Source organism: Mustela nigripes, chromosome 13 (assembly GCF_022355385.1).
Source record: "Mustela nigripes isolate SB6536 chromosome 13, MUSNIG.SB6536, whole genome shotgun sequence".
Taxonomy (NCBI): Eukaryota; Metazoa; Chordata; class Mammalia; order Carnivora; family Mustelidae; genus Mustela; species Mustela nigripes.
Window position 1 is genome coordinate 5,194,199 of NC_081569.1, and position 22,993 is coordinate 5,217,191.

At 56.3% G+C, this 22,993-nt stretch overlaps 1 protein-coding gene across 4 annotated transcripts; it reads left to right on the top strand.

The window, feature by feature from the left end:
- The first annotated feature begins 61 nt into the window (after nucleotides 1-61).
- On the top strand, nucleotides 62-22,546 carry MAN2A2 (mannosidase alpha class 2A member 2). Of its 4 annotated transcripts, XR_009398988.1 has the most exons (26): nucleotides 62-207; nucleotides 470-671; nucleotides 1,482-1,631; nucleotides 2,194-2,451; nucleotides 2,522-2,666; nucleotides 2,799-2,970; nucleotides 3,431-3,558; nucleotides 3,761-3,934; nucleotides 4,202-4,388; nucleotides 5,457-5,634; nucleotides 5,945-6,147; nucleotides 6,352-6,534; nucleotides 6,699-6,813; nucleotides 7,035-7,102; nucleotides 7,259-7,424; nucleotides 7,957-8,193; nucleotides 8,427-8,549; nucleotides 8,843-8,957; nucleotides 9,208-9,341; nucleotides 9,487-9,628; nucleotides 11,599-11,732; nucleotides 11,987-12,061; nucleotides 13,499-13,693; nucleotides 13,835-13,945; nucleotides 14,507-14,711; nucleotides 20,647-22,546. XR_009398988.1 is itself a non-coding variant. In XM_059371539.1 (25 exons), exons 3-25 carry the CDS (start codon nucleotides 1,500-1,502, stop codon nucleotides 14,657-14,659), a joined length of 3,528 nt encoding a protein of 1,175 aa, XP_059227522.1. In that variant the 5' UTR covers nucleotides 62-207; nucleotides 470-671; nucleotides 1,482-1,499; the 3' UTR covers nucleotides 14,660-16,935. The 4 variants fall into 4 exon arrangements, 3 of the variants coding, with proteins under 3 accessions (XP_059227522.1, XP_059227523.1, XP_059227524.1); XM_059371539.1 differs by lacking the exon at nucleotides 20,647-22,546 and having other exon boundaries at nucleotides 14,507-16,935; XM_059371540.1 differs by lacking the exon at nucleotides 20,647-22,546 and having other exon boundaries at nucleotides 2,215-2,451; nucleotides 14,507-16,935.
- The last annotated feature ends 447 nt before the right edge of the window (nucleotides 22,547-22,993 follow it).

Consider the following 22,993-nt stretch of genomic DNA (forward strand, 5'->3'; position numbering starts at 1 on the left):
GGAGGCGGCAGGGCGGGCGCGGGACAGGCGCTGCGGATCGCGGGGGCGGCCGTGGCCCCGCGGGAGCGCGGCTGCGGCGCGCGGAGCGGGCAGCGACGGCTGGGCTGACGCCCGCCTTCGCCTGCGTCGCTGCCTCCGCCCCCGGGGATGTGAGGGGCGCAGCTCGGCCGGCGGGGCCTGGAGCGGCGCGGAGGCCGGCCGCGGACGGTAACGCGCCTGGTGGACCCGGGGGAGGGCTCCGGCTGCACCCCGGGCCGCGACCGGGGTGGGCAGCAGGAGAACGAGCGGCGCTTCGGGTCGGAGGCGGCCCGCGCTCCCGCACCCTGCCGTTGTCGATGCGGTCCCCGGGGCCGGGAGGGTCGGCGAGGGCCGCGGCCGGGAGGGGGCTGGGCCAGCCGGCGGGCGGGCCTCCGAAGACCCGGCGGCAGGTGCCTAACCCACCCTGTGACCCAACTCTCTCTCCCCGCAGCTCCACCCACTTTGGCCTAGACCCAACCTCCAAGGGCTAAAAATATTGCCCGGAGGCTTCTGAGCGGATCAGATCGTGCTAAGTAGGGCACGACGCGCAGAGGCGACAGAGCTCCTCGGCCCCAGGGCGGGAGCCAGTCTCCGGAGCGGCGGTTCCGCCCACGCTCGGCCCAGCAGCTAGCGGCCTCCCTCCGCCCCAGCAGGCAAGTGGGGGCCCGCGGGCGGTGGCAGCGGGCACTGGTACCCCGAAGTTGCCCCACAGCGGAGCAGTGTGCGCAGCTTCTCTCTAGCCGGGGGACCTTGGGCACCAATCACTGCTGGCTTCCAAGGGGGTCCCCCAAGTGCTCTAGAACCAAAAGCTGGAAGTTACCCCCTGCAGGAATCCCAACCAGCCCTGAGAAGAAGCAGGGCCCGTTTGGTGTGAGAAACGCGAGGCGCTCTTGCAGCTTTGTGAACTCATTCTGATTTTCTTAATGAGAGACGTGCTGTGCCAGGCGCTTTCTGGTGTGCATCCGTCTGAGCCAAGAGGGCAGAAGAAAGACTTTCCTGTCCGTGCCTTTAAAGCAAACTAAATCTGTTTATTCCTCTGAAACTAGAAGCACATGGTTGAGGAGACTGGAGATCTACCTCCTTTGGCTGTGTCTTTCTTGTAGGGAAGCTAATTATGACCCTGAGATTGTGGGGTGAACTCTGGAGTCAGACCTGTTATCCTGTTGTGTTACCCTGGGAAGAAGCAGCCTCGGCATCCTAGGGGCAGAGCTGTCCCAGGACTGGGCAGGACGAGCTCCTGGAGCTTTCTGGGTCTCAGCGGAGAGAGCTTTCTGGGTCTCAGCGGAGAGAGGAGGCTCCACAGCCAATGTTGGGATTTGATCCTTAGAAACTTGCTTTTCTCTGGAGTCAGGCAAATAGATGCACCTAGACGGTGGCACTCAGAAACTCTTTGGGGCATTTGGTGGAAAGATCAACAAAGGGATTTTGCCTGCTGGAGCCACAAATGGTGTCTCTCCTGCCAGGTGTGTGTGGAGGCCAGTATGAAGCTGAAAAAGCAGGTGACAGTATGCGGGGCTGCGATCTTCTGCGTGGCTGTCTTCTCGCTCTACCTGATGCTGGACCGAGTGCAGCATGACCCCACCCGTCACCAGAATGGTGGGAACTTCCCCCGGGTGAGTCAGACTTGGCTGCTAATCTCTTCATGTATACAGGTCACCTCAGCTCAGGTGGAGAGTCACTGTCAGCCCAGGACAGAAACGTCTCTTTCCAATAGGCAGATTTTCTAGAAATGCAAAGATAAAAACAAGGATAGCAAAAAGAGAGAAGGAGGAACATGTCCTGCCATTCTGTCCTCCTGAATTCTTGGCAGACATTGCTAATGGATTGCAGCATTCTTTTCCACTAAGCCCGGATGTAGTCCTTGTCAGCACCATGCCCCAGACAGGCCACACCTGGAGAATAGGCACTCGAGATGAAATCTTTACCTTCCATGAGCTGGGGTAGGTTGGGGGGGGGGGTGGCGGCGAGGGTACCCCCAAGTCAAGTGGACTGTAGTCCTCTAGTGATTTGCAGATCTCCCCTTATCTGACCAGAGCCATCCAGGCCTATAGGCTCCTGGCTCTGCCTGCACTTGGGGAGAAGGATCACAGTCAGGCCTCTGGTGGTGGGCCCCACGCAGAGATCCTCCCTGTGGCGCCAGGAGCCGTGGGTGATTGCTTTCTGATCTTTCGGCAGAGCCAAATTTCTGTGCTGCAGAACCGCATTGAGCAGCTGGAACAGCTGTTGGAGGAGAACCATGAGATCATCAGCCACATCAAGGACTCGGTGCTGGAGCTGACAGCCAACGCGGAGGGTCCGCCCGCCCTGCTGCCCTACTACACGGCCAACGGCTCCTGGGTGGTGCCACCAGAGCCCCGGCCCAGCTTCTTCTCCATCTCCCCTCAAGACTGCCAGTTTGCTCTGGGGGGCCGGGGCCAGAAGCCAGAGCTGCAGGTAGGGGCCCGCGCTGGCAGGGAGCGCTGGTGGTTGTGGCTGGGCGCTGAGCTGCTCTCTGGCCTGGCAGATGCTGACCATATCAGAGGAGCTGCCCTTTGACAACGTGGATGGCGGCGTGTGGAAGCAAGGCTTCGACATCTCCTACGGGCCCCACGACTGGGACGCTGAAGACCTGCAGGTGTTCGTGGTGCCTCACTCCCACAATGACCCGGGTGAGGCCCCGGCAGAGCCCTGGGAGCCGGGCTGTGCCGGGCAGAGGGGGGCGGAGTTCTCTGATGGCAGGGGTGAGGGAGGGGCCCACAAAGAGGCTGGCATCCTAAGGGGACCCTGTGTTGGCTCCCCAGGCTGGATCAAGACCTTTGACAAGTACTACACAGAGCAAACCCAGCACATTCTCAACAGCATGGTGGGCAAGCTGCAGGAGGACCCCCGGCGGCGCTTCCTCTGGGCGGAAGTCTCCTTCTTCGCTAAGTGGTGGGACAACATCAATGCCCAGAAGAAAGCAGCAGTCCGCAGGCCAGTGCCCACCGGGGAGGCACGGGAGGGCTGCCATCTGGGCCCCGGGATGGCTGCCAGAGCAGCTGGAGGCCAAGTGGTGGGCGCCAGTGTGGCAGGGAGAGGCAGAGGGAAGCAGGGCAGGGAGGAGCGATGGCAGAGGGGCCGAGGCAAAGAACACAAGAGCTGGTGTTAGGAGAAATCAGAGTCACATGAAGCTGTATGCCCGGAGAAGAAAGACCCCAGGGCCTGGCCCCAGGAAGCGTAGATGGAGGTCCAAAGAGAGACCGGCCCGGACAGCATGGAGGTTGTATGGTGGGGAGAGGAGGGTGCTCAGTTGTTCTGTGGGTCCTGGGCTTGGGCTGGGCTGGGTGAGGCGAGTGGGCTCGGTGAGGCCAGCACGCACAGGTCCTGGCACTTCTGGTCAGCGGGACTGGGAGAGCATCCTTGCCCCACGCTGAGTGTGAGTCCCTCACTCCAGGCTGGTGGGAAACGGGCAACTGGAGATTGTGACAGGAGGCTGGGTGATGCCGGACGAGGCCAACTCCCATTACTTTGCACTCATTGACCAGCTTATTGAGGGCCACCAGTGGCTGGAGAGAAACCTCGGTGAGTCTGGGCTCAGGAATGGGGTCTGTCTCCATAGCTGGGCCCAGGAGGCAGCAGGGGCCTGTGGGGCACGGATTGGCGGGGGTTGGGGGGTTGTTCCCTTTCCAGGCTGATTCCACCAGCTTGGGCCTGGCGTGATGACAAGAAGGGAGCTCGCTTCCCAGGACCAGGGAGCCCACCTGTGGCTCCCATGTCCTCTCAGGTGCAACCCCGCGCTCTGGCTGGGCAGTGGACCCCTTTGGCTACAGCTCCACTATTCCCTACCTGCTGCGCCGTGCCAACCTGACCAGCATGCTGATCCAGAGGGTGCACTATGCCATCAAGAAGCACTTTGCTGCCACCCACAGTCTGGAGTTCATGTGGAGGCAGACCTGGGGTAAGACCAGGTAGGGTGGAGTGGGTCTCAGTTCTCCCTGGGGAAGGACAGGGGGATGAGAAATAAGGCTCCAGAACAGACCAGCGAGCGCTAGTGCTGGTGGCCAGAGTGCTCTCCTCCTTCGGGGGAGGTCGGGGGTCACGTTCACCCCTGGCCTCTGCAGGGCCTGCTATCTATCCTGCGGGTCTGAGCGGCCCGGCCCCTGGAGACGCCATGGGCTCCGGGGGTAGCCTGCTTCCGGCTGATGGCCCGCTCTGTCTTCTCCAGACTCAGACGCCAACACGGACATCTTCTGCCACATGATGCCTTTCTACAGCTATGACGTGCCCCATACCTGCGGCCCGGACCCCAAGATCTGCTGCCAGTTCGATTTCAAGCGGTTGCCAGGTGGACGCATCAACTGCCCCTGGAAGGTGCCGCCCCGGGCCATCACAGAGGCCAACGTGGCTGAGAGGTAGTCTTTTCCGGCCTACGCTGGGCCATTTCACACAGAGGAGCCAGGAGACCTGGCCTCAGGCAGGGCTCTGCTTCACAGGGGGTGGGGGCGTTTGTACCTCTGTAGAAAGGGGGGTGGGCACAGGGAGTGAGTTCAGGTCCCCAGCCACTAAGGTGGCAGCTCATTTACTGAACCTCCCTGGAAAACTGGAATTATCCAGAATGGTTTTATTTTCCCAAATGAGGATATTTCCCAGCCAGTGCCGGTTGATTGACTCAGAAGGGAACAATTCTCAAAATAAGTGAATTTCTTTGCACCCTGTGGCCTGATATGCCTTTATTTAGCACGGGCATCTTGATTTGGCTCAAAATTGGCCACGAGCCCCCATTCAGATGCACAGTCAGTCCTTCCCAAGAGCCCCCAGCCTCCGAGAAAGCCCACCTGTGCCGCCAAGGGTCATTAGGGACCCCTAAAGATGTCTCAGAAAACAGCATAGAAAAGTTCAGGATGAGAAGAGAGGACCTTGCTGAACCTCAGGCATGAGAAATGTGCATGCTGGCTGACATCAGCTCCGTGGGGTGACCATGGGGCTGCCAGAGATACTCCTGCTGATGCCCCTGCACGCTGGCCAGCCGAGGGGGCGGTCAGGGGGCGGTCAGGGGGCTCACCTGGACTCCCGCCTCCAGTGCTGGGCCCCTTGCTCTGAGGGACACAGGCACAGTGTGCTGGGGAACTGCTGGGGATGGAGGGACCCAGGAGACAGAGGAGCTGGGCTTGTGGAGTGGGAACGGAAGGCACAGAGGAGTGTGGTGGGGGGGGTGCTGCATTGCGTGTGGTGTCCAAGGGCCACTGTGATATCCAGGACCTGCAGCCAGAAACCACAGCCCAGCCTGGGAAGACGTCCCTGGTTGTCAGAACTATCCAGAGAACATGGGGCTCCCAGGCACAGGTTTCCCAGTCTGGGTGGTGCCCACTGCGGGCCCCATGACTCCTTGATGGATGTGTTCAGGGGCCCTCTGGGGCTGGCTCAGCCCCGTTCCTCTTAGGCCCAGACTCCACTGGGGCCCGTGCCCTTCCTCACTGTAGGGCCGCGCTGCTCCTGGACCAGTACCGGAAAAAGTCCCGGCTGTTCCGAAGCAACGTCCTCCTGGTGCCACTGGGGGATGACTTCCGATACGACAAGCCCCAGGAGTGGGATGCCCAGTTCTTCAACTACCAGCGGCTCTTTGACTTCCTCAACAGCAAGCCTGACCTCCATGTGCAGGTGGGAGGGGCGCCGAGCTGGGGGGCAGGGTGGGGGGGGTTCCTCCCCAGTGCTGCAGACTGGCCTGGCCTGGGAGGTTACCAGCTCCAGGGGGGTGGTTTGTGCCCGACTCTTGGGCAAGAGCCTCCCTTTTCTGTCAGAGTTCCTCTGCGGGCCTCCTAGCGTCTGCGTGCGGTCCCGCAGGGCGGGACGTGCCACGGCTGCCTGCACATAGGCAGAATCCCTGCCCCCAGTGCCCGGCTGCAGCCCTGGGGGCCACAGCTTCTAGAAGCTCTGGAACTGATGGGAGCGGGTTTTGGGGTCTCCGCAGGCCCAGTTTGGCACCCTCTCTGACTATTTTGACGCTCTGTACAAGAAGACCGGGGTGGAGCCAGGGGCCCGGCCTCCAGGCTTCCCCGTGCTGAGCGGGGATTTCTTCTCCTACGCGGACCGGGAGGACCATTACTGGACTGGCTACTACACTTCTCGGCCCTTCTACAAGAGCTTGGACCGGGTCCTGGAAGCCCACCTGCGGTGAGGCTCACCCCCACTTCCAGGCCAGAGGGAGGAGAATGAGCCTTCAGGGTTTCAGGAGGAGCCGGATTGGCTTAGAATGCACTAGAAGCGCTTGGAGAAGAAGGCTGGCGGAGACGTGGTGGAAGGAAGGGGTCGGGGCTTGCTGAGCAGGGCGGACCTGGGGGTCGTGCAGGCAGGAGTGTGACCCCTCTCTCTGGGCAGGGGTGCGGAGATACTATACAGTCTGGCTACCGCTCACGCCCGCCGCTCTGGACTGGCCAGCCAGTACCCGCTCTCAGACTTCGCCCTTTTGACGGAAGCTCGACGCACTCTGGGCCTCTTCCAGCACCACGACGCCATCACCGGCACCGCCAAGGAGGCAGTTGTGGCAGACTATGGCATCAGGTGGGGGCTCCCTGCTGGATCCACGTCCTTGCCCACTGTCCTAAAGAAACGCCCTGCTGGGCAGTCAGTGGGCAGGTCTGCCGAGGGCTCTTCCTGCGGGGGAGGTGAGCAGTCTGTCTGTGGCGGTGTTCTCCATGGCCCCCTCCTGCCTCCTGTGCCCCCAGGCTCCTGCGCTCCCTTGTGAGCCTGAAGCAGGTCATCATCAATGCGGCTCACTATCTGGTGCTGGGGGACAAGGAGACCTACCGCTTCGAGCCTGAGGCGCCCTTCCTCCAGATGGTGAGCCCCGCTTCTCTGTCCGCTCGGGGCGCTCTCTGGAGTGTGCAGTCCCATCCACGAGGGCGTCCCTCTTCCTGTTCTGCCTGCGCTGGAGGGAAGGATCGGTGCCCAGTGCAGCTGGTGCTCCACAGCCAGGACAGGCAGGGGCTGGGGAGGAGACAAGACCCTGAGCCAGGCCAAGCCCGGTGACAGTTCTTCCGTTCCCACCATCTAATCCCCAGGATGACACCCGCTTAAATCACGATGCCCTGCCGGAGCGCACAGTGATCCAGTTGGATTCCTCTCCCAGGTGAGCCAGACCTGGCCAGGTGCAGAGGTGAAGTCCTGCCGGCTCCCGGCACCGTCTCCCCCACGCCTGCCCAGGCACTGTGGGACATGGCCTGGCCACAGCTCTGCTCCCACTGCCAGTGGCCTCCAAGGTGAGTGAGCCTGCCTCTCCCCACAGGTATGTGGTGCTCTTCAACCCCCTGGATCAGGAGCGGTTCAGTGTGGTGTCCCTGCTGGTCAGCTCGCCCCGAGTGCGTGTCCTTTCAGAGGACGGTCAGCCACTGGCCGTGCAGATTAGTGCACACTGGAGCTCTGCCACCAGCACGGTCGCCGATGTCTACCAGGTGAGTGACGGCCCAGGGCATGGGCCCCAGCCCTCTGTGCTGACTGCTGACCCGGGGCCCCTCCCCGGGGCCTCACTCCACCTGGGACACAGGCCTCCCAATCTCCTGCTTCCTGCCTAGGTTGGGGGCAGGGGTCCTGGGGAGGGGGGGACCAGAGGACAGTCATTCCTGGGACATGAGTCAGGAGTGGAAGGTTCTCAGGAAGGGGAGGTTTGGTGCGATAGGAAAGCAAAAATGGGGACTAGGTTGCCTTGCCATGTGCTTCCTGTTTCATAGTTTCTCAGTTATCATGAGATTCCTGAAAGTCTGACTAGAGGCAAGTGATGTCCCCTGACTTTCAGAGGCGGCGGTGGGGGGGGACAGAGGACCCCCCCAGGTGTGGGCATTTCCTCAGCCTTTCTCAAGGAAAAAATAAATGCCCTGGGACTAGACTCCCAGGCCTGCACCCAGAATGGATGCCCATGCCGTGGGCCGCACTTCCTCACCCCTGCCTTCCTCACCACTCCCTTCCTTACTCCTCCCCCGCCGGCAGGTGTCTGTGCCCATCCGCCTGCCGGCCCTGGGCCTCGGGGTGCTGCAGCTGCAGCTGGGCCTGGACGGGCCCCGCACCCTGCCGGCCTCCGTGCGCATCTACCTGCACGGCCGGCAGCTGTCGATCAGTAGGCAGGATGCGTTTCCCCTGCGCATCATTGACTCTGGCGCCAGTGACTTTGCCCTCAGCAACCGCTACATGCAGGTCTGGTTCTCAGGCCTCACCGGGCTCCTCAAGGTAAAGAGCCAGGGCCCCGGGCTGAGGAGGGCCTGCCTGGCGGGGGCGGGGATGCTGAGGGGCCTCGTGACTGTCGGGGGCCACGGAGTGGGCCTTCTCGGCTCCTGAGCGGTGGGAGGGGGTGGCACGGGGAAGCTGAGCTGGCTCCTCGGGGAGGTTCGTCCGTGCCCTCCCAGGGGGCAGGCCTGACATGCTGGTGTGGGGCCAGGGGTCAGGGCTGTGTTCTTTGGCAGAGCGTCCGAAGGGTGGACGAGGAGCAGGAGCAGCGGGTGAACATGGAATTCCTCATCTATGGCACTCGTGCGTCCAAGGACAAGAGTGGAGCCTATCTCTTCCTGCCTGATGGGGAGGCCCAGGTAACCCTAAGACTGCTCACAAATCCGGGGATCGGAGGAGCCCAGTGAACCAAGGCAGCGGGTGGGATGTGGCCACAGGCCTCCTTCCAGGGTCGTCCCTGTCTGCCAGGGCCCGGCCTCGGCTGCCTCTGGGAGTGGGGTGCGCCAAGGAGCAGCTGGGGCCTTGGGCCGGCTCAGCTGGGGCTCTCAGGCCGGAGCCTGCTGGGAACAAGTACTTCTGGCAGCGCTGGGCCAGTACCTCCCTGCTCTGCCCTCTGTGCCGTGGCTTTAGCTGCCTTCTGCCCTGTCCCCAGCCGTACGTCCCCAAGGATCCCCCTGTGCTGCGTGTCACCGAAGGCCCTTTCTTCTCGGAGGTCGTTGCCTACTATGAGCATGTCCGCCAGGTGGTCCGGCTTTATAATCTGCCAGGTGAGCTTGGCGGACGAGCAAGGTCAGAAGGAAGGTCAGGGCTGCACCAGCTAGGCCACACTCTGCCTTCTGCCTGTTCTCTGCTCACACATCTGTTTTCAACAAACGTATTGTTTGAGACCAGAAGGACGTTAGTTTTCTTGCGGGGAAGATCCTGCAGAAATGCTGGGAGTAGCTGGCAGGTTGGGCACAGCCTCCCCCAGCCCGTCTCTCAGGCCTGTCCACGCTCTCCCTTTGTACTTCTGCCCAGGGGTGGAGGGGCTGTCTCTGGACATGTCATCCCTGGTGGACATCCGCGACTACGTCAACCAGGAGCTGGCCCTGCGCTTCCACACGGACATTGAGAGCCAGGGTGCCTTCTTCACGGACCTCAATGGCTTTCAGGTGATTCCCAGGGCCTTGAGAGCAGTCGGCCCTGGTGGAGGAAGAGGAATCCGAGGCGAAAATGATCAGGGCCCCTTCAGACTGGGGACCCCTAGGGCCCAGAGGGTGCCCAGACGCCCTTGATCAGCCGGGCTTGCCCTCCCAGGTGCAGCCCCGGCGCTATCTGAAGAAGCTGCCCCTGCAGGCCAACTTCTACCCCATGCCGGTCATGGCCTACATCCAGGACGCCCGGGACCGCCTTACGCTGCACACTGCCCAGGCCCTGGGGGTCTCGAGCCTACATGATGGTGAGTGGGGAGCCCAGCTATGCCGAGGGTGGAGGACGAGGCAGAGTCCCATCTGTGCCCCAGGGCCTCCTCTCAGCGGGCCCCACCCCTGTGGTCTGCATCACCTTCAGGCTTGGAGAACATTCGCAGCGCCTGTCAGTCGCACGGGCACGGCAGGAAGGCAGATGCCGGCTGTCCCCCTCCTAGTGGAGGCAGCCATGGAGGTGACCAGGGGATGGGGTCCTGTTGGGTCCTTTTTAGAAGCACCAGGGTATTGAACAGCGATTCTGAACCGAGCTCTGCGGCCCCATTTTCCTGGCCAGGGATGGAGGTAGGGGCAGTTGGAAAAGTGCATTTGATGTTATAATGAAGTATTTCACGGGTGCCTGGGTGGCTCAGTCAGTTAAGCATCTAAGTCTTTATTTCGGCTCAGGTCATGACCGCGGGGCTGTGGGACCGAGCCCGGTGTAGGACTCCACGTTGGGCATGGAGCCTGCTTGAGATTCTCTCTCTCCCTCTCCCAGCCTCTTGCTCACTTATGGAAAAAAAAAGGATGTTTTTAATTTTAAAAAATTGAGCAAAGAAGAAAGGGATATACTGTTTTCCTATTAACAGTCATTAAAAGAGAGAATTGTTGTTCTTAAAAATTGAAACAAAGCCAGGAGTACCGGGCTGGAGCTGGGCCATGCCAGGAAAGCTGAGGTGGCTCCGTGTCCTCAGGGTAAATAGAACAGTTTGCACTTGGCCTCTGAGGCCTTCCGACTTTCTGGGTTTGGGATAGAGCCTTTGTGCAGGGCTGAGCTGAGAATGCCCGGTCTAGGCTGTGCTGGGGGCCGGTGGCCGGGGTCGTGGAGGCCTGCCCCCCTGCTGAAGGAGCGTGGCTCTGCTCCCCCTTCACCCGGGGTCACCCTGCTGTCAGACTGTGCCCAGCTCTGTCTGCACCATTGGCTGCTAGCTGAGCCCGGGGTCCCCCTGCCTTGGTTTTCTCTGCCCTTTTGGGAAACGATGTGTTCAGAGATTATTTTTTATGTGTTTGTTTTTTAAAGATTTTGTTGGTTTACTTGAGAGAGAGAGCATGAGCAGAGGGAGAAGCAGAACCCCCTGCTGAGCAGGGAGCCCAATGCAGGACTCGATCCCAGGACCCCAAGATCAAGACCCAAGCCAAAGGCAGACACTTAACAGACTAGCCACCCAGGTGCCCTGAGATTATCATTTTTTACCCTGAGCAACCTTTTCTGGAAAGATCTCCAGAAGTCCTAAAATGGACCCGTGCGTATAAAAGACTTAGAAACTAGAGCAGTCAGAATCGGGCTGGGGAGAGGGTTAGGGGCCCCTGAGTAGACTCTCTCAGGAGATTATTTTAAAAAGCAGGTGCTGGGAAAACCCCACACCCCGACATACATCAGCTTTGCAGGGAGCCCCTTCTCCGAGCGTATTTTAAAAAGAAAGCCTTGGCGCTCCTCTGTCATCCCTTCTCCCAAGGGCAACCCAAAATGATACCTAATTTGAGCCTGTGTCTTATTTGCCATCTGCCTGTCCCCTGTGCCCTCCTTGTGACAGACGAGGCAGCCGAGCTGGAGTCCAGCCCAATGTAGAGTAGGGGATGGGCAGGCGCGTGTTCCAGTCACAACAAGTCTGCCCGGGGTGCCCGGCTTTGGGCCTGCGCAGGAAGCTCTGTGGGCCGCCCCGAGCCCTTCTGTTCGCTCGTTCACTTTGTTAACGTGGCCAGTCCAGATAAGGTTCCCAGCCTGAGGCACAGGGCCCACCTGCCCGCTCTGGGCCCCTTGCTTCCTCTTCTGGGACAATGGCCCTCACTCAGCCCCCTTCGAGCCCCAGCTTCCACAGCTCTGCCTCCGCTCGGTGACTCTGTGTCCGGCGAGTTCACCAGGCAGGTCCCCTGGGGCCCGTGGTTGGGATTCTCCTTCCAAAGCCCAGTGTCTGTGTGGGGATGGGGGGGTCGCAGGACCGTGGCTCACAGTTAGCGTCCCCAGGCCAGCTGGAGGTGATCCTGGACCGACGGCTCATGCAGGACGACAACCGGGGTCTGGGCCAAGGGCTCAAGGACAACAAGAGAACCTGCAACCATTTCCGCCTCCTGCTGGAGCGGCGAAGCCTGGGCAGTGAGGTAAATTCTGGGTCTTCCTCCCCGGGAGCCAGGTCAGGCTGGTCCTTGGGTGGCAGAGCTAGAGGTGGGCGAGGGGTAGCGAGAGTAGGGCTCTTCCGGGGGTGCGGGGAGTGAGCCTGACGCTCTGCCGGGCAGCCTGGCACTTCCGTCTCCTGCGGCACCTCCTGCCTTCCTCTGTGCCGCCGGTCCCCACCGTGTCCTCTAGCCCTCTGCTGCAGCCCCGTGCATCTCATGGCTTTCTTTGCCCCCACCAGCCTGGCTTTTTCTCCAAACTGGCAGCCATGTTTAGGGACTTGGTCTTTCACAGCAGCAGGAGCGGTGACCTCGAGGTAAGGGCTAGCGATGGGGTGTCGGACTAGTGGTAGTGCGAGTTGTGCCTGGACCTGCGGATGACAGAGCCTGCCACTCAGTCCCCTGAGGCCGTGGCTCAGTCCTCACTCACTATGGAGATCTAAGCTCTTGTGCTGTAGGCCTGAGGGGGACACAAACATCCGCGTTCCTCACCCCACCCCCCCACCCCACTCTCTAGGACTTCGCTTGCGGGGGGAGGGGGGCAAGCTTTGTGTGTAAAATGAAGGTAGAAATCTGCCCCCTGGTGCTGAGGAGGGAGAACATCATGTGCCAAGGCCGCTGAGGAGGACAGCTTCCAGGGGTGCGTCGGCCCAGCACAGCCATGACAAGTGGGGTCTGATCTGACCCCGTGAACCGCGGCACAGGGCAGAAGGCAGGAGAGACTGCGCGAACGGGCAGCGGCCCTGTCTAGAGCTGCCTGCCCAGTGCGGTAGCTGCTAGCCATGCGTGGTTATTTAAGTTAATTAACATGATCCAAATTTAGTTCTTCATTCACACCAGTTAATGCTTCGAGCGTCCCATGGTCACATGTGGCTGGCAGCTACTTTGTCGTCCAGCGCAGGTATAGTGTGTTTCCGTCATGGCAGAAGGTTCTAGTGGCCGTTGCTGGGCTAGCAAGAGATTGGGGGTCATTTGGGGCAGACTGTCATGGGCCGGGACCGGCTGGTAGAAGAGCCTGGACTTTGACTGGAGGCCCAGGAGGGACCAAGCAGGCAGGCTTGGCCCTAAGCTGTCGCTCGAACAGCTGGAGTACTGAGGAATGGACCTCCAGGGAGGCTGGAGGCAGGTGAGGGTGTAAAGGCTGTTGAAGCAGGAGATGTCAGTGGCTCAATAGCGAGCCACGGGAGAGAGCTTGTGGGTTGGCGGGGGAACAGAGGTCAGGCGAAGGGGAAGTTAGAGATTCTGGGCGACGGGCAGGAGGGTAATGCTAGGACAGAAGTCCAGAACACGGACAAGTAGCCACCTCAGAGGAAGTCCAGGTCAGCCACCTAAGCAGCTGTCCTCGGTGGGCTCAGCTGTGGGGGGCCCCAGGCCTGAGGACCGGGGCTGGTGCTGTGGACGTGGGGCTGTACCCAAACCGCAGGATCACTCGAGCACGCCCTCCATCTGTGTGCAGCACACGTCTGTCTTTCCTGTTCTCTTCCCCACTCTGAGAATCTCGGTGATGGGAGATGGTGCTTGGGGTATGGGGGTGTGTGCTTGTTGTAAAGTCACAGAAGCAAAACCCCAGAAGAAGTCAAGGAGAGAGGGCCTAGCAAGCAGTCCTTTCTAGGTTGTGTGAGATGAGATGGAAAGTGGCCTCATGTGAAGGCTCCTGGAGCCTCCCAGACACATCGGGGAAGCTCTTCCCGGAGGAACTGACCCGGGCGCGCGTTTACCGTCCCCCTCACGTGCATCTCCGGCCCACCTCGCAGGTCCAGGATGGCCGCTCCACCAGCTACCCGTCCCTCCTCAGCCACCTGACCTCCATGTACCTGAACACCCCAGTGCTCGCCCTGCCCGTAGCCAAGAGGCAGCTCCCGGGCCCCGGCCTGCGCTCGTTTCATCCCCTGGCCGCTTCTCTGCCCTGTGACTTCCACCTGCTCAACCTGCGGACGCTGCAGGCCGAGGTGAGCGTCCCCGTCAGGCTCTGGCCTGGTGTGCCCCAGACTCCTCCCCATCCCGGTCCTGCCTGCTGGGGAGCAGGGCTGCCCCCTCCATGAGCCTTGAGCAGCCCCGACCCCCTACCGCCCCTCGCGTCTTTCACCCAGGACGATGCCTTGCCTTCGGCGGAAACTGCACTCATCCTACACCGCAAGGGTTTCGACTGTGGCCTTGAAGCCAAGAACCTGGGCTTCAACTGCACCACAAGCCAAGGCAAGGTATGGGCCGGAACAAGGGGAGGCTGCCGTGAGGTGGGCAGCGAGGATGGGACTGGGGGGGTGGGGGTCCCTCCAGGGCATTTTGGAGAGGGAGGGAGAAGCTGTCCATGGGTGTTTCCAAAGCAAGCGAGGCTTGGTGGGGGCGCATTCTGGGCGAGACACACAGCTGGAGAACTCGTGCTCCACGAGCAGAGACCACTGTCCCACAAGGTGGAAAGCCCCAGAAGCTCATGCTGCTGCTCTGGGAGCTCTGTTCATGGGTTAAGCTGGCGCTGATATGCAGCTCCATGTGCCACAGTCTGGGCGGGCGCCAGTGGGTCCAGAGTGGACCCCAACGTGGTCCCTGTCCTCAAGGAGCTCACGGCTCTGGGTGGCGCTGCCTACCCTGTGGCCCACGGGCAGCCTTCAGAGCCAAGCACATCCCAGGGACCCTCCGAGACAGCACACAGACTCCCACGTGCGGGGAGGCTCCGTGTTGCCTCCGTGGGCTTCTCCAAGAGGTGACAAGGCATATAGAGGAAGGGTGCCCAGCACAGCCCCGTCCCATGTCCCTCTCCACAGGTGGCCCTGGGGAGCCTCTTCCATGGCCTGGACGTGGGGTTCCTGCAGCCGACCTCCTTGACGTTACTGTACCCCCTGGCCTCACCCTCCAACAGCACTGACGTCTATCTGGAGCCCATGGAGATTGCCACCTTTCGCCTCCGCTTGGGCTAGGGCTTCCTGTGGCCTGAAGGGAAAGCACGTCAGAGACTGCCTCTCACACAAGGTCGGGTTGGGCAAACCGGACGGGTATCCTGTCCCGATCTACCTCTCAGAACTGTGACACGCTGGGCTGCGCCCTCATTTTCTGTTTATCTTTGCTTCTGCGTCCAGGGGCAGCTCCAAGCCCCGTGTCGGGTAGATAGGGCAGACGCTAGTGAGGTGGTGGCAAGAGGGCCCAGGGTCAGAGCGCGCGGGGCCAGCCTCTGCTTTGGGTTGTGATGGCGCCCAGGTGGGCACAGGCTTAAGTATCCCCCCGTTGTCCCAGAATGGGATGGAGGAGAAGCAGGGTCCGAACTGGTGGGGCGGCCAAGTGGGTAGCCGCCCAGCGCCGGGGTCACTGCAGTCAGGAGCCAGCTCGAGGGGGACTTTCTGGCTCTGGAAGGACTGCTTGTCTAGATGTGACCAGCAGGAGCTGAGTGACGGCTGGGAGGAGGGCGATGGGGACCTGGAGTTAGTGGGGCTGAGGAGGGAGCCCTGCTTTCCGTGATGACTCTGCCATAGGTGCTCCCTGGTCTGCACACCCCGGCTCAGGGCTGTGGGGTGGCAGGAAGGACTCAGGAGAGACCATGTCATGGCCAGAGCACAGAGGACACTTCAGATACCGACCCCCCCTCCATCGCAGGCACTTGGTCTGTATGTTGATGTGTGGGCTGGTGGCAGGGACCTGGGGGGTCCTTCATCCTCCCTGACCCCACTTTGGTTCCTGTACTCTGTACACCACTGTCCTCGGGAGCTCCTTCCCATCCTGGGGGCATTTGGCCTGGCACATTTCCTTTCCCTGGAAAGAAAGCGAAGCCTCCAGGCGCCTGTGAGCGTGAGCAGTTTGAGAAGAAGGCTCTTGGCCCCATCCCTGTGTGGGCAGGGCGAGGGGGGGGTCTTCCTCTACGGAATCCTGGCACAGGGACTGGGGATACAGAGCGTACACTAGGAGGCATTATGGCTGCTCATGGGCCTTCATTTCAGCTTTGATTCATAGAGAAGAGTTTTTGGTAGTCTCTATAGATGCTGAAACAGTATTTGGTAAAGTTTAAGATCTATCCCTTATTAAAAATCTTAGTAAGTTAAGATGACAAAGAGACATCGTAATCTAGATGAAAACAAATCTCTATCGCAAACCAGCAGTTGGTGACATTCTAAAGAACCACAGGCATTCCCATACAAGTCGGAAGCGAGCCAAGGACGCATCACTCGTTAGCGGTGTCCTGGCACGGTACCCCCCATGGGAGAGCGGTGAAGGAGAGGAAGGTACAGCTGTCATTATTTGCAGACGACAGCCCGGCCAACCCATACAGTGTAAGAGAGCCCACAGGAGACCTGCTAAGACCATTCTGTGAGTGGACACACATGGCAGACACGATGCTCCCGGAAGATTTCAGTTCTCTCCGAATCAGCCCTTAAGTTCAGTGTGTTCCAGGACCAACAGGCTCCTGGAACGACAGGCAGAGTCCCGGAGCAGACCCCCAGGGAGACAGGAACTTAGTAGGATAAAAGGAGTATTTGAAGTGGGGAAAAAAGATGGCTTGTTTAATAAATAGAACTTTAAGACACGTGGCCCTCAAAGTAAGAGATCTGTAGCTCACAGTTGCCACGACAATTAGATCCAGAGGAAAGAATAGAAAAGTTCAATTGCAAAATTACTAAAGGATATACAGGAGATTATTATATCTCTGGGATGGGAAGCTCTGTTTTAAACATAACATGAAACCTAAAAGATCTAATGAGGGGAATAATAAAAAGGTTTGACCACCCCAAGATATTGAAAGTGTACGTATGATGGAGAACATTATGGTTCCAACACAAATGAGACTGGGAGAAAAAATGTTTGCAGCCTTTCCAATATTGATGAGTATTGATACTTCAGGAGAAAAGCTTGCTTTGGGGTCCTTGGAGAGGGTCCCCTAGGCCTGCTTAGCAGATTCCCAAACATCCAGAATTCTTCCAGATCACCCAGGGCTGTTGTCACCACCATCAGGCCAGGGCACGTGGAATGCTAAGTCACAGCAGAAGAAATGAGATTACCAGGTGAGGTGCTCAGCACAGAGGACCCGGTACACAGAGGAGCTCAATAAATAGAAGCGGTGATCTTATTAGTAATGCCAAGTAGTTATATCACAGCAGATGGTATCTGCTAGTATCCTATGACTTGTAATCAAACGATAAGGGAGACTCTGTGAAACACCCCCCCCCCCAGGAAATGAGCAGAATAAAGGCTATTTATTACATCTGAAGGTCTTAGATTTTCCATGGAGTTATTCATCTGCCCGGAACAATGTTTAATCCTGCACACTGACCTTTTAAAACCACTCAAGGCAGCGTAGTTCAAGGTGAGGTCCACATCACCAGGAGTGTTTCTTTCCGGTTCAGCTTTGGAGCCTGAACTGGTGGGGGGTGCCCCTGAGCCGGGACGTGGGGACAAGGGCCCGTGGAGTGGAGACAGAGACTTGCTTGGACCGCTGTACAACTGGGAATAGCACTCAAAAGAATCTGCATTTTTAACAAGCTTCCAGGTGATTCTCTTGCATACAGTAGTACAGAAATGGGCCTTTGATTTTAAGGCAAATTGCAGTCCTTCACCACGGAGCCCTGACACTGAGGCCTCCGTTCTGAGGGTGATAATCAGAATTAGAACAAGGACATGACATGCAAGCAACATCAGCCCCTGGAACTAGAATTCTTTTCCTCCCGGCACCCCTCAAGCCACTTAAAACTACCCCACCTCCAAGAAGAAAGGAACCCCGGCAAGGTGGATTGAAACCAAGAACCAAGTTCTGTGCAGGCTGAGCCAGGCACGGACTGCGCTGACCCAGCTTCCCTAGGGGGTGGGCTTGAGAGACCCTCAGAAGGACGGCATCTCTCAGCAGAAGCTTGCCTGCCTCCCCCACTGTCACCGTGGCCAGCTAACTGCACCCAAGCCCTCACGGAGGAGGAGAGAAGCACAGTCTGGGTGGTGGGAACAAGGCTCACCACCCAAAATAGAAATCTCTTGTTTTTTACTAGCAAAAATTCGTCCACATAAACACTGCAGGGGAGGGGGGCAATTCTCATAGCAAGAACAGGTGAGAGAGGAAGAGGCCAGATCCTTCAAAACAAACCTCGATTTCACTTGGGGTCTGTGGGAAATCTGTTCAGAACTTCTTAGCGGCTACTGGGACCGAGTGGATCTACAGAGTCTCATCGATTCTGGGTCCTGACTTTGGACCCCCAGATCGAGGTAAGCCTGAAGTGAAAGTGAACTCTGGGCACAGGAGACCTGGAGCCGTGGGAGGTGAGGACTTCCCAACCCTTGGGATGTGCGACAGGGTTGAAGATTTAAAAACCAGCGCTGAGTGTGGAAGCCTCGAGGAGCTCACTCGGGGGTGGGGGAGTCGGGTTTCCCTGGTGGGGAGCCCAGGGGCCTGCACTGGAACCGGTCGCGTGGGTGTGCGCATGGCTACCTCCTCAACCCCGGATGCCTTGGGATGGTCAGGGGTTAAAAATGCAAGAGCCTCGTCCTCCTAAGACTGGAGGCGCTCTCCTCTGACCCAGAACAGAGAGAACGGCGACGGCCTGAGCAGCTGGGAGGCTGCGTGGCTCAAGGGGAAAGCAGTGGCCGGGAGCCCTCCAAGCCCGAGTGGCACACAGGTGACTGAGAGTGACCAAGGGGCCAGAGCCAGGCCAAGCAAGGAGCACAGGATGAGAAAGCGAAGAGACTGCAAGGAAACACGTGACAAAATATGAGCCCCCCAAAATATTTTATTGAAATAGACTCCGCGTGGCAGAAACACCAGATTCGGTGCAGATGACACAGAGACTTGTGCATTTGGAAAACTGAGCTGAGGAATCCGTCGAACCCACCACCAAGGTAAAAGGAAAATATAAAAGAGGTTAAGAAATATGGCAGATAGGGGTGCCTATGTGGCTCAGCTGGTTGAGCAAACTCTTAGTTTTGGCTCAGGTCACGGTCTCAGTCAGGGTCATGAAATCGAACCCTGTGTCGGGCTCCACACCTGGTAGGGAGCCTGCCCAAGATTTGCTCTCCCTCTGCCCCAACCCCTACCCCCTAGCTCCCATGTTCTCTCTCAAGTACAAAGAAAGAAGAAAAGGCGGAGAGACTTGGAAGTAATGACATAGCATTTAGCAGCACTTTTAGGAGAGACTAGTGAGTAGGGAAGAGGAAACCATCAGAAGGATAGCGGGTGCATTCTTCAGAAAGGAAGATATGTAGGAGTCCTTAAATGGAAGCGCTCACCAAGTTCCAAGAAAGGGATGTTTAAAAAAAAAAATCCTCCTGTACACATACTGCAAAAAAACAAAAACAAAAACCCCTACAAATCAACAAGAGAGAAACCAAAAGGAAAGACCACCGGAACGCCGGCAGACGTCGAGTTAGCATCAGTAGATCCCTGGAGTCCATGAAGTAATGCCTTCAGACTTAGGGAACATGACTGCCAAGCCAGGATCTGGTGGCAGGTGCACTCCCATTCAGAGGGAGGGAGAAATGGCCTAAAGACGCAAAGGCTAAGAGTTTGCAGTGTGCAAAATTCAGTGGGAGAACAAAGGTGTTCTTCGGGAAAAGCGAAAATCCAGGATGCATAAGCCAGTGGTGGGTATGCCTCTTGATCTTAGGGTTGTGAGTTCAAGCCCCACATTGGACACAGAGCATAAATAATTTTTTTTTTTTTTTTTAAGAGAAGGTGTAGGGACACCTGGGTGGCTCAGTTAAGCGGCTGCCTTCAGCTCAGGTCATCATCCCAGGGTCCTGGCATCAAGTCCCGCATCTGGCTCCCTGCTCAGTGGGGAGCCTGCTTCTCTGCTCTGCCTGCTGCTCCCCCTGCTTGTGTGCTCACTCGCTCTCTGACTAATAGATAATAAAAAAGGCAATGCATAAAGAAATACTGTCCATTCATATAATGAAATACTAGAAAGTAGTTTAAAGGAATGAACTAAACACTCATGTGCATTGACATGAATAGATCTCAAAGCATTGCTAAAGGAAAAGAAAGGTACTGGGGCGCCTGGCTGGCTCAGTCAGTAAAGCATGCAACTCGTGATTTTGGAGCCCCACGTTAGGTGTAGAGATGATTTAAGTTAAAAAAGTATACTTACAGGGACGCCTGGGTGGCTCAGTTGGTTAAGCAGCTGCCTTTGGCTCAGGTCATGGTCCCAGCGTCCTGGGATCGAGTCCCACATCCGGCTCCTTGCTCCGCAGGGAGCCTGCTTCTCCCTCTGACTCTGCCTTCCACTCTGTCTGCCTGTGCTCGCTCTTGCTCGCTCTCTGACAAATAAATAAATAAAATCTTAAAAAAAAAAAAAAAGTATACTTACAGAGTGATACATACTTAGGACAAAATCCTGTAAGGACAGTCTTTTCAATAAATGGTGTTGAGAAAATTGGATATCCACATACAAAAGAACAAAGTTGGAAGATTATCTTACACCTCACACAAAAATTGAAAGGGATCAAAGATCCAAATGTAACAGCTAAAACTATGAAACTCAGAAGAAAACAGGAGGAAATCTTCATGACTGGCAACAATTTCTTAGATATAACACCAAAAGCAATAATCCTTCTGGAAAGGAGTCACCATTCTAGATCCCATTAAGATATTCATGCTTTGTGTAAAGAAATAAAAAGAGCAACATTAGCAGGATTCCAGTTCAGAAAAGGTGATTCCTATCCCAGTGGATGACTTTGAGGGGTTCATGATGTCTGTGGAGAAAGTCACTGCAGATATGGTGGAAAAGCAAAAGAACTAGAATTAGATGTGGAGCCTGGGGACCCCTGAGTGGCTCAGTCTGTTAAGAGGCTGCCTTCGACTCAGGTCATGATCCCAGGGTCCTGGGATCGAGTCCTATATTGGGCTCCTTGCTTGGCAGGGACCCTGCTTCTCCCTCTCCTCCTCCTGCTGCTCTTTCACTCTCTCTCTCATAAGTAAAATCTTTTTTTTTTTTTTTTTAAGTGGAGCCCGCAGATGGGACTGAAATGCTGCAATCTCATGATTAAACTTGAATGGATGAGGAGTTGCTTCTTGTGGATGAGCAAAATGGTTTCTTGAGATGATGTCTACTGGTGAAGATACTATGAAGATTGTTGAAATGACAACAAAGGATTTACAATATTACAGAAACTTGGATTGACTCCCATTTTAAAAGAAGTTCTACTGAGTGTGGCTGAGTTGGGGAGGCACGTGACTTTTGATCTTGGGGCTGTAAGTTTGAGCCCCGTAGTTGGGTAAAGGGATGACTTAAGAGAAGTTCTAGGGGGGCCTGGGTGGCTCAGCTGGTTGAGTGTCCAGTTCTTGATCTTAACCCAGGTCTTGATCTCAGGGTTGGGAAGTTCAAGCCCTGCTTTGGCACTGGGGGCCATGCTAGGTGTGTAGCCTACTTAAAAAAAAAAAAAAGTTTAAGTTCTGCTGTAGGTAAAATGCTATCAGACAGCCTCGCTCACTACAGAAAAATCACTAGTGAAAAGAGCCAATCAATGTGGCAAACTAAATTATCAAGAAATGGCCACAGCTCCTCCACCTTCAGCAACCACCACCCTGATCCGTCAGCCACCATCAAGGGAGGCAAAATCCTCCACCAGCCAAAAGATCACCACTCACCCAAAGCTCAAAGGATGATTAGGATTTTTTTTTTTTGGCAATAGAGTATTTTTAAATTAAGGTACACACGCTGTTTTCTTAGACATAATGCTGTTGCACACTTAGCACACTACAGAATAGTGTAAACACACATACACTGGGAAACCAGAAAGTTTCACTTGACCCGCTTTATTGTGATATCCCCCTTATTGTCGTGGTCTGGAACTGAACCTGCAATATCTTGGAGCTATGCCTATAATCTCAGACAGTTCAGGGGAAAAAGTTCCTTATTCTGTAATGTCACAACTTTTAAGTTTCTGATTGTTTAAAAATATATATTGAGTTAAGGGCACCTGTGTGGCTCAGTCTGTTAAGTGTCGGACTCTCAATTTTGACTCAGGTCCTGATCTCATGGGTTGTGAGACTGAGCCTGCGTCAGGCTCCCCTCTCACTGGGGAGTCTGCTTAGACGTTATGCCCTTTCTCCTGCTTGTGCTCTCCCTCTCACTGTCTCAAATAAAACCTTTTTTTTTTTTTTAAAGGTTATTTATGAGAGAGAGAGATGGTGAGAGAGGGAGCACAAGCATAGGGGAGCTGGAGCGGGAAAAGCAGGTTCCCTGCTGAGCAAGAAGCCAGACATGGGGCTCGATCCCAGGACACCAGGATCATGACCTGAGCCAAGGGCAGATGCCTAATGACTGAGCCACCCAGGCATTCCTCTCAGATAAAATCTTTTTTTTTTTTTTTAAGATAAATAAACAAAAGTTTTAAAGGCCCAATAGTGTGGTAAAAAAGGAACTTGTCCTTACTCTGTCATTGCCCCATCTGTTTGGCCATTAATAAGTCTTTTCACCTCCCTGAGCTTCATGTTTTGTCTCTGTAAAATGAGAATATCCCTTCCCAGCACTGCCTTATCTGGTTATTATACAGAACAGATGAAGTAACACCTATGGAAAGGTTCTTTTGTACAACATCTAGCACCCTGTGAGACAAATACCCCTGGCATTCTGTAAGAGATGGAATTTTTTTTTTTTGAAGATTTTATTTATTTATTTGACAGAGAGAAACCACAAGTAGGCAGAGAGGCAGGCAGAGAGAGAGGAGGAAGCAGGCTCCCTGCTGAGCAGAGAGCCCGATGCGGGGCTCAATCCCAGGACACTGGGATCATGACCTGAGCTGAAGGCAGAGGCTTTAACCCACTGAGCCACCCAGGCGCCCAAGAGATGGAATTTTTATTAAATGTCCTGAAACCTTCATTTTAAGCCACTTAAAAGCTTCAGATTACATATTTTGATATTAAATATATAAACTGCAGGTTTTGCATATATAAATTAATAGTATAGTAATAAATATACTATCAATGTATAAAGTACTACTATACTATTAATAAATTATTGATTTACTAACATTATTTATATAGAAGTATATATGTAAATATATTTATTTAAGTGTAAGGAATAAAGTTTTTAAAAATCCTGTAATTCTGCCTCCCCCAAATAACTTATTAAACCAAAACCAAAATTCTCCAAAACACCTCATCCAGGCCAGCCTTAGAGGATTGCACTGAATTTTTTCACTTTCCTTATCCGTTTACGTGGGACTACCCTGAAACTCATTTCCTTTTAAGTCGCCTTCTTGGGGCCCTTCACCATTTTTTCCTGCAGAAACTGCAGGGGAGCCTTCTTTGGGCAAATAACCACCGTGGTCGAGCGCGAAATGGCTTT